Raw genomic sequence first — 10,473 nt, forward strand, 5'->3', positions numbered from 1 at the left:
CCTTATTGTTTTATTCTCTTTATGTTTTAAGCAATCTGTATCCTACCATTGAGGAAGTTAGGCTGATGATGGAAAGGACAGCTATAAATCAGATGAACAGAGCACATGCTCAAGCCAGACAGATTTTTAGGCTTAAAGAAGCCCGGTCTAAAGGTATGCTCTTAGAATCAGTTTTTTTTTATGTTTTCTTGTTTGATTCAATTTAGTGCTGTAGTGATTTTTTTGAACTGTCAGATAACAGAAGGCATAAGGAGAGGGACGCTGAACTGATGAGACAGCGCGAGGTGCTTGATGTGACGTTCATTGGTGGAAGTCGCAAATCTAGAAAGCACATCGCCAAGGGCGGACTAATCGGTGACAAGGATGGAATCGCTCGTCCTGTTTCTTTTATCCGAGGTATATATCTATCATTGTTCTCGTTACAGAAATCCATTTTGGTGTGAGTTCAGTTATGATTGTTTTAGTTTCTGATTAATATTTGTCGTTTCAGCTCTACCTGCGCGCAAGTGAGAGCACCCATATGGGAGATTTGTCTACGATTGCAAACTGGATCTTGGGTTTTCTGGATGTTTTTGGGACATCTTTTGATCAGTTTACTTCTGGATGTTTTTGGGACATCTTCTGATCAGTTTGCTTACGATCGGCTTGCAATCAGACATTGTGGATGTAACAGATGTGTACGATAGCAAACTAATCTCGGGTTTTCTGGATGTTTTTGGGACATCTTGTCTGATCAGTTTTATTCTCGATGTTGAAGGGTCATCTAACAGATGTACGTTAGTATCTGGATCACAAGTTTTTCTGGATGTTTTGGGGAAATCAATTTTATTCTGGATGTTCATTAGGTTGGCTTTACTTGATTGCTTGTACCTGCAGAGTTTTGAGAATTTTTTTTGACAAATTTATTAAAAATGTAGTGATTGTGGCTCCTGTCTCGTTAACGGTTGATTGATGTCAATGGGCAAGTGATTATGAGAATTCCTGAGCTAGAGAGCAGTACTTTACTCCGTAAACACGAATTTGCAGGGAAAGCACTCGCCAACCTCTAGGTCCACGTGCCTGAAATGAAGAAGCCCCAAGATCATTATCATGCTGCATTAAGCGCAGTTTATTTACATTTTCCACGACACAAAATCTGATCATCTGACTTATTTCAATTGAGTTATAATGTTAGTGGCATAAAGAACTACATCATAACCAGCTTCCTCGAGGGGCTTGTGGCACTTGTTGGACAGCAGCTAGAGGGTTCGTCTGGACAGAGAACGCAAGCCGAAGTGCATCAACGAATGCTCGTCGTGGAGAAGCTTGCTTGAACACAGTCCTGTTCAGCAGATTCATACACAGAAAGTTCACTTTTGACTGTTGAAGTCGTGCCTTGGATAACATTAAAGTCAACTGAGAGTTTTCTTTCGGAGCACGTACATGGTTGAGAACAGCAGCGAGAACAGAAACATTAACTTACCGCTTGGTAGATCAATATGTATTTTTTCCAAACTTCAGGCAAATCGAATGAAATCACCAGAACAATGGATCAAATTGATTTGCAACATGCTGGGATGGTTGAGCGGACTTTTCTTTCGAAAGATCCGTAGCAACTAATTAAAGTGTTTTGGCACAAGAGGCGCCCCTTTTTTGCATGGCTTCACCAATTCAGTGATGCCACACCACCCCTATAGTTTATGATCAGCTTCCACAACGATTGTAACAGCCATTCCTTGACAAGGTAATCATCTAAACTATCTGGCTAGCTGGCGCATTGCCCTGCTGCTGCGCCGTCGACAGAATTATCATCTCGATGCCTCTGTTACCTGCACGTATCCACATTTTTGCTTCATCCTGGATTGCGCTGAAGAGCTGTTCAGGTGTCCCGCAATTGAAAACTCAATTGTTTCTTTCTTTCCAGATTTACCAAACGGTTAGCATGGTCATGGATCGAACGCCATCCCTCTTGGCACCCTGGCCACTGTTGCCCATGTCGATGAACCACTGACCGAAATCTTCCGTCTGGCCCCAGTTTACCGGCTTCAAAGCTGCTGCTGAGATCCATGAACCAACTTTGTCCCAAATCAATCTGGAGAAGCAGCACTCCTGGAGCAGGTGACAGATCGTCTCAAGATTCCTAAATGCATAATGGACAGAAGTAATCATTCGGTCCATCCCCTGATTTGTAAGCGCACAGCCATCCAAACTCTGTTCTGGAGCATCAACCAAGAGAAGAAGCGGCATTTCGGTGGCGCCTTTGTTCCCCATGTAATTTCAGCTGTCATGGACTTAGTCCTTCCAATGAACTGCAAGTGACAAGCAGACTTTGCAGTATACTGACCATCCGGAGTGTGGAGCCAAGTTATTGTGTCCTCCTCTAATGGCCGCAACACAATGCCTTGTAACCTTCCCCATAAGGCCACAGATTTGGTTGAGCGGACTTCACTAGGACCTTTTTGAGCCCGTCGCACACAGGAGCTATCTTTGGAGGATCCTCATGTGACAATGGTGTTGAGCCATTTGTTGAAGTAGATAGGTTCCTCTCTGCTGTTTGTTTTACCCCTTCAACAGTGGACAGCTTTTTATTTGCAGCTAATCGTACTGCATGAAGCTTTTTTAGTAGGTCCTGTAGGAAAAAAAAAAAGAAACAGCTTGATGAAAAAAAGAATGCAACAGTAAAGCTTACTGAGAAAAGCAAGAATAATGGGAATTCAGAAAACAAATGGTTTTGGAAATATAATAGAGAGAATTCTGTATTTGGCACTGGAACAAATCGCTCTTCCGTATTTGGCACTGGAAATTTTGAACTTCCTTATCTAGCATCAACTTGAAAATTCCTTCCGTATATGGCACTTTCGTCCATTTGATGCAATAACGGTGTCAAGTGCCACCTAAAATGATATATATGCCCTTCTATGTACCAACAACATGTAGTGCCAGATAGAAAAAGAATAAATTGATATAATGTCAAATAAGGAAAGCACAAATATCACAAATATACTTGTGAATGAAACATAGCATTTTGATAATTGAAGAGTGGCAATAATAATCAATAAATTTGATGCACAAGCTTCACAAATCTGACCACATTGTCAGCATACTTAAAAAAAAAATGTAAACACCTTGCACACCTCACATTAGCTCAACAAATCCATACAATAGGGGTCTAAGTTCACATGTCCAGGTTCATAAATATGCATACATTACCAGGTTCATAAACATAAACACATGAAGGTTCATACATAGGGGGTCTAAGTTCACGTTACAGAATTCTGTGCCTGCCTTTGGCGATTCTCCGGGTAATCACCTTGCGCCCACCCTTGGTCGATTTACTACAGAACCAATGTGACAAGGACATCAGGGCACTGAACCACGATCATGCCAGGTAAACTAATTTCCTAATCTAAATGAGGTGCGAAAAGTGAACATGAACGGAAACGCATATACAAAACTTGATAATTCCAACTTGAAACCCATCTTCCTTTTTGGACGAGGGATGAGGGAAGCAAAAGCACCCAGTTGAACTGGATAACAGGATAAGGGAAGCTAGAGAGACAGACCGTGTAAGAAATCCATGGGTTCTTTTCCGCTTGATGGTACTGGGCTGGTAAGTTCTTTTCGGAAGCAACTGAAGGGGGTCATTAGCAACAGGATCCTCAACTACAAATAGCAGAACACAAGCAACGGATTAGCAAAGACATCAAACTCACAAAAATAATAATTTGATCCTAGCTCCCAAGTCATAATCAAAAGCCTACAAGTCATAACCAAGACTGTATCATTCACCTAACGAATTTCAGCATCAGACGTAGCAAGGAACAGTAATTGTTTGGGACCATGCAAGTAAACAATCCAGGAACAGCAAGATGAACTCCGCATGTACTTGAGTATTTGTCACTTGTCAGACACTTTCTACCCAATTTCAGGACAATCAGCAGCAGATGGAACAAGCCACGGTCACCATTTGGCACCATGCAAGTAAACAATCTTAGGATAGCAAAAAGAAACATGTGTAGTTGAGTATTTCTAGTGCACTTTCTACCAAATGTAGGACTTAATAGAAATCATATGTTTATAAGAGGGAGACCTCCCCAAGCTCCACGCAATCTCAGTTTTAGGCTTTCAAATGATCACACACAATAATGCAGCATATCAAGCTTTGGATTCTACTACCTATTCAAGGTAGAAAAGGGCATACAGGGAACATTAAATAGTGCATAATGTATTGCAAGCAACGTGCTCTTCTATGCATAAGAGTATCAATCACACTACATACATGGCTTTTCTCAAGGTTGATCAACCACTTGTTAACTTTCAACACAAACCAAACAACACAGATTTTGAAGCCCTAACGCTTGTGAATCATAAAGACAGCACAGGCACTAAAGATTTATTTGTCAAGCACACACTCATTAGTGGGCCAGACACACCCACAAATCATCACTTTTGTGCTTCTTCAGAATATTGCAGCAATACAACACCACTTAGAGTTACTAGAGGACATGAAAGTCAGGCAACATCTGCAGACCCCCTCGAGCTACAACTAGCTAATAAAACAAGCGCTGACACATAACAGTATAACACAGGTAATAGTAGCACTTCGCCATTGAGGAAGACAACCATGAGATTTCAGAAAACAATGTCCCCGGAATGAATGAATGAAGCATACTGTGCGAAATCATGGCAATTCTTCCCAATCCCGCACAAAGCAAGGGTTAACAGTGTAATGGTATAACTACAAATCACAGAAATTGGGCAGCAGATCAGAAATCATGAGTTTCAAGAGGTCACACGCAACAATCTCTATATACAATGTACGCTATGACAACATTGCTCCCAGTCCCCCCCTTTTCCCCATTTCCAAACCAAGCAGTGACTAGCGATCCGAGCCCAACTGTAAAACTCAATCGCGGCCCAATTCATTCATGAGTGCGTGTGTGTGTGAGAGAGAGAAGCGGAACCGTCTTCGATGAAGAAGCGGAGCGACGGGAGGCCGCAGGGGAAGGAGATCTCGCCGGGGAGCGAGCTCAGCCTGGAACCATCGCCAGGGGAGGCCGCTCCACGGCCTCTACGCGAGGACCTCGCCCCGCCGCGCAGCTTCCTGGAACCAGCCCCAGCAGGCCAGGCCGCCCCGCCGCGCCCAGCGAGCCCGCCCCGCTGCCGCGTCCCCTGCCGGAAGCTCGGCCCGCCCCGCTGCCGCGACCCCTGCTGGACCCGCGCGTCGATCTGCCACCATGGGGAGACCTCGGCTGAGGGACCGGCGCCTCTAGCTGAAGGAAGGGCGCCGTGATTTCCTGGGCACCGGCGGCCGACGGCTCCTCCGCCCCCATCCTCATCTCCTCCGGCTTCCATCTAGGGTTTTGTTTTTTTTTCACAGGAAGAGAAGACTGACGGGGGAAGAAGGGGAGCGAGCGTGCGAGTTTCGCCCGTAGCGACTACCGAGCAGGTGTGTGCCACCAAATTACATAGAGGGGTATTTTGGTACTTATTAAGAAAAACTGACATGGTCAAGGAAGTCAACAAACGGATGGATGGCTAAAATGGACGGAAGTGCCATATACGGAAGAAATTTTCAAGTTGATGCTAGATAAGGAAGTTCAAAATTTCTAGTGCCAAATACGAAAGAGTGATTTGTTTCAGTGTCAAATACAAAATTCTCCCAATATAATAAGGAGTCCTAGTTTAGCATGAAAATTATTTGCAAATGAGAAAAACAAGCATACTGTAGTTGAGATTCATTCAGAAAGAATTAGTTTTGCAAATATAAGGAATCCTAGTTTAGCATGATGAAAATTATTTGAAAACCTATAAGATCCCAAGGTGGTATGGACCTTAGTTGGCATAATAGAACATTCGGATTCGGTGTGCTGTTGTAGAATTATTAACCAATGTTTACAAGAAAAATACCTGTCGGCTTTGCTCAGTCAGATCAGCTTTTTCTGCCCATGAGATAGCAGTTTCACTATCATGAGAGACAATACAGATGAATGTTACTGTATACAATTCTGCCAACTGAAAATACTGCCCAGTTGACATAACAGATGTAACAACAAAACCATTTGAAGTGCTGCCATGCTCTCCGTCCAAAACATAAACCTCATCATTTGTATATCTCCAATTGGTAAGGTACTCCTCAAAGATTGGTCTGAGGTCACATACAGATCCTGCTGCCATTTGAATGGTAGCTCTATGAGGAGAAATATAGTGGTCATTGATACAGAAAAATGATGGACACAATACAGGTAGTACTAAGTATATGAGACTTCAGAGTAGCAATTACCCTGTAAGGAAAACTCTAGCAGGTACTGATGGCACTGAACCAAACATTGTCTTAAGGAAATGTTTTCAGGACGGCTGGTCGAGCCTGGACGCCTGAGGACCGTCCAGGACGTCCAGGACGATTAGTCGTCGTCCAGGACTGATTAATCGACCCTGGACAAGTCCCCTGGTCGTCCCGGTCGTCCCCCTACACTATGGGGACTGATATATACCATATATATATATTATATAGTTATATATACAGTATAAAATATATACCATATATATATACACACACACACTAGTATACTACATGTTCTAGGCTCTACTGCTCTAGATAGATAGGTCAGCTGGCCACTTACCTGGCTGCTGCAGAGCCCTTTCTTGTCTTGTTGGCTGCTGCTGCCAAACTGAAATTATAGAAAAATAAAGCACATTAACAAAGGCAATTAGGTGAAAGGCAATGAAGTGATCAACAAAGCAAATTAACACAGTAAAGCACATAATTTAAACCAGTCCAGAACTGCATAGTGCATAGTGGCACACTGCCACTGCCATAGTGCATACTGCATAGTGCATACATCAAGTCCAGTACATAAATAGGCAAAATGGCCAATGATAAGAACTACTCAAGTAAATCAGCATCTACACGAAAGCCTTCCTCCATCTCCACGGGTGTCTTCATCCTCCTCCATTGGTACCACAGGATCAGATGCATGTTGATCTTCTTGGGCATCATGGTCACTATCATCTTCTTCCCCTCCAGATATGTAGGCCCGCGCGCCTGCAGCAGCAGCCGCAAGGAAGAGGGAGGGCAGCTGGAAGGGAGGGAGGAGAGGGAGCAGCTGGGAACTGGAAGGGAGGAGAGGAGAGGGAGCTACAGAACTGCAACAATGGAGGCGGCTGCTGCTGCTGGACGTGAGAGGTGAGAGGAGTGAGTGTGTTCTGCTGACTTCTGAGTGAGTGAGAGGCTGAGGGAGTGAGGGGTAGGAAAGAAGAGAAACCCTAATAGGCTTGGGCCAAAATATAAGACAACTAGATAGGCCCAACTCTGAGATGCAGCCCACTCTCTGGCTGGACGCCCATACAGCCTGGACGGACGATTAATCGCGACTGGACGACGACTAATCGGACGTCCAATTTCCTGGACGGTCTGGCCGAGTCGAAGGCCCTGGTCGAGTAGCTCCAACCGTCCAGGACGATTAGTCGCGATTAATCGGACGTCTTGAAAACACTTTAAGGTGAACAAACATCTCAGGGTCCTTGGAATATTTAGCATAGTGTGTTAGGATAAAAACATAGGCATGAGCTCTGCGTATGTTCAGCACAGAGAATCTCTACATCATCAGTATGTAGGAACTTGATGCTTTCCATTTGGCAAATCTAGGCACTAATTTCATTATCAGCAGTGTCTCATTACAGCACATAACAATATACCAAATTTGGTTTTGGCAGGAAGTATAGGTACAAAAAATAAATAGGAATTGAGAAGGATTTACCTCCTGAGTTCTTTTAGTGCCTGCACAAGTACCATCCCAGCTGATTCAAGCATCTCCAGGAGCTCGTCCTGGTCGCATGCGTTCGCTGAAGAAGCCATGCGTATTTGATCAGCGACAGATAAAGCAGTCAACATCGCCTGCTCAAACGATCCACTGACTAGATTGCTGAGTAATGAGGATGATAACAGGGTAAGGAAACAGTTAACCATACTTCTTACTTTTCGATAAAATATGACCTTGCATATTCAGGTATGCAATGAAAAACACTGTAAATAATGGCGACTGGCAAGCTCTCTGCAGCTCCATCGATCATCAGCAGGCAGAAAAGAAGAGGTTAAAATTCGGCAATCATAGCAACCATAACAAACAATGGGATTATGCTTCCGTGCTTCCCCTCTCGCAGTTCCAAACTGAATGAAGCAATATGCTCATAACACATTTCTACTCAGGACATCGTAATTCAATTACGCTAGTACTCATCAACTAGCAAAGGACGGAGCAGAAGGGAAGAGGAATTTTACTACTCGGCGTCGTCGATTTGCTTCCAGAGAGGCGATTCCTGGGCAGAGGTCCCCATGGTTCCAGAAAGCAGGGGCGCGAAACTGTCGTGGTTCATTCAGGGGGAGAATTGAAGTTAGTAAGTAGGCGTGCGTAATATATGTACTATGTTCTATAATTACAACAGATCCGAATACAAATAACCAAATATCTTAAGTTAGGGTTTGGGGTGCTCGGTCTCGAGCTGGGAAGAGAAGGGGTCGGCATACCTGGGATGCTCGTCGCCGGCGAAGACCTGGGCGGCCCAGTCGTGAGCTCGTGCGGCGAGAAAGAGAGGCCACGAGCGGCAGGGCCGCAGGGGTGGGTGATTGGGTGACCGGAGCGGGAGAAGAAAAGGTCGCAGTTTCCAAAAAAAAAAAAAAAAAAAAAAGAAGAAGAAGAAGGGCCTGTTTGGTTTACAGCATTTTCAAAGGAATTCTAATCGTGTTGGAACGCAGGAATTTCATAGGAATCACACAGGAATTTCACAGAAATCAGTTCAATTTCACAGAAAAAACGTAGGAATAGGGAAAAAAATCCCGCATTCCAAACAGGAAAGGAATCAGAATCCTATAGTTTAAAACACTGTAGCAGCATTTGAAAGGGAGGATTCGTGAGTTCCTTTCCAGAGGAAAGGCTCCCGCAGACGCTCGTTTTAAAGGAAAAAAAGAATCCACTCAGATCTCTGGTTTTGATTTCCTTCGAGCTGCGCAGTGTTACTTCCTGCGTTTTTCCTGTGTTATGGATTTCTGCATTCCAAACACCCTTTCTAGTTATTTCCTGCGTTTTTCCTTTCCTCTATTTTACCACTACACACTCACCCTATTCCTATGTTTTTTTCTATTCCCGTATTTTTATTCCTGCGTTCCAAACAGGCCCGAAAAGGTCGCAGGGTGGGTGATTGGGTGCGTGTTTGTTTCCAGGATGGCGGCCTTGGGACATGCCCATGTGCTGTGGATGCACGTGTTTGTTACCTGGACGTCTTGGGGCCCTGGACATGCCCATGAGCCCAAAGCACCCGCGAGCCTCCAGCCTGGGTTTCGTTTCTCGTGGGCTCTGCTGCGCTGTGGTCCCTCCAGCTGGCTCCCTCGGGCCATTTCCATTGGCGGGCTGTGGCGGGCTCACTGCGCCAATTGAAATTTCCTCTCCCTTTTTATACCACCGCCGCGCTGCTAGGTTTCCTTTCCCTCACTCGCTCTCCACTCCCCCGCTTCCCTCCTCGTCTCGAGCTCTCGGTGGTGGTGGGTGGCGGCGAGGTCGTAGGCGGCTTCGGCTCTCGAGCGCGATGCTTCTCCCTCGTCCGACTCACAGGTGATGACGCGGTCCGGGGCTTGGTCTTCTTCTTCTTCCTCACCGCGGGGTCGTTGCTCCCCCAAGACCTGCTGTTGGTGGCCGTGTTTGTTTCCCTAGACGTCGCAGGCGACTATGGTGGACGGACCTTGGGCGTCGTCTGCTCGTCATCGGCTTTTCCGCTTCTTCTTCCCCACCACCGACTCTCTTCTTCAGATCCCCTTCTCGACGCTCAAAGCAAGGTAAAATCTCAGCCTTTCTCCTTGTCTTGCGCTCTGGGCTTGTTGCGGTGCTCGATTTGCTATCGATTTTGTCGGATTTTGGGCGGCCTCGAGGCTAAATGTTTGGGGAAATGATGAAAAGGGTTGGATCTATCGATGCTTGTACACAATCTATGATTTTTGGTGCTGGATCCATGATACTATTGTGCTGATTCATGAGCTAGGGTTTACTGTACCACAGTACGCGAGATTGTGTACGACTGGTGCTCATTGTTCATACACGTTGTTGTAGCACCATAACTGAGATTTGCTATCTGTGCTTTTTGATTTACATATGAGTCGATGATGTATGCTTCTATCCTTTGGGAGGCCTGTGGCGACACATGCAACCAAGGATAGTGGGTTTGTGTCCACTTGTTATGTTATGTTGAACATGCAACATTGCAAACACTTTTTGAGGCCAACATTGCAAACCCAGCAACATGATGTTTCAATACTTGTTGTAGATGGATGCTGATTCTAGCAGATCCCACCTGGCCTCTCAGGCTGCTGCACTTGTTATTGTGATGGTAGGTTACCTGTCATCTAGGCTTAAGAGGAAGAGGTCTAAGGAGGAACCAATAGTGTATGGTCCTAGACTAGAGGTAGATGAACACATACAAAAGAACCTGCAACACATATATAAC

At 45.0% G+C, this 10,473-nt stretch overlaps 1 protein-coding gene across 11 annotated transcripts; it reads right to left on the reverse strand.

Annotated features, from left to right (window-relative positions):
• Positions 1 to 2,148: 2,148 nt before the first annotated feature.
• On the reverse strand, positions 2,149 to 8,656 carry LOC136522235 (protein APEM9-like). 11 transcript variants are annotated; one of them, XR_010775820.1, is made up of 8 exons: positions 8,507 to 8,656; positions 8,261 to 8,341; positions 7,740 to 7,904; positions 6,603 to 6,650; positions 5,890 to 6,169; positions 3,543 to 3,642; positions 3,225 to 3,314; positions 2,473 to 2,608 (listed from the first exon to the last, which is right to left on the reverse strand). XR_010775820.1 is itself a non-coding variant. In XM_066516036.1 (8 exons), the coding sequence occupies exons 2-7, from the start codon at positions 8,314 to 8,316 to the stop codon at positions 3,286 to 3,288; spliced, it is 678 nt and encodes a 225-aa protein (XP_066372133.1). In that variant the 5' UTR covers positions 8,317 to 8,341; positions 8,507 to 8,656; the 3' UTR covers positions 2,481 to 2,608; positions 3,249 to 3,285. The 11 variants fall into 11 exon arrangements, 9 of the variants coding, with proteins under 9 accessions (XP_066372127.1, XP_066372129.1, XP_066372130.1 ...); XM_066516036.1 differs by having other exon boundaries at positions 2,481 to 2,608; positions 3,249 to 3,314; XR_010775821.1 differs by lacking the exon at positions 2,473 to 2,608 and adding an exon at positions 4,652 to 4,717 and having other exon boundaries at positions 3,277 to 3,314.
• Between the last annotated feature and the right edge of the window lie 1,817 nt (positions 8,657 to 10,473).

This window comes from Miscanthus floridulus, chromosome 18 (genome assembly GCF_019320115.1).
Source record: "Miscanthus floridulus cultivar M001 chromosome 18, ASM1932011v1, whole genome shotgun sequence".
NCBI lineage: Eukaryota > Viridiplantae > Streptophyta > Magnoliopsida > Poales > Poaceae > Miscanthus > Miscanthus floridulus.

Coding starts and splice junctions, on each gene's coding strand:
- LOC136522235 (XM_066516030.1), bottom strand. CDS start 8,316: ATGGGGACCTCTGCCCAGGAATCGCCTCTCTGGAAGCAAATCGACGAC. Junction 7,905..8,260: donor CAAATCGACGACGCCGAGTA/GTAAAATTCCTC, acceptor CTCATTACTCAG/CAATCTAGTCAGTGGATCGT. Junction 2,609..5,889: donor TGACTGAGCAAAGCCGACAG/GTATTTTTCTTG, acceptor TTTTTCCTACAG/GACCTACTAAAAAAGCTTCA.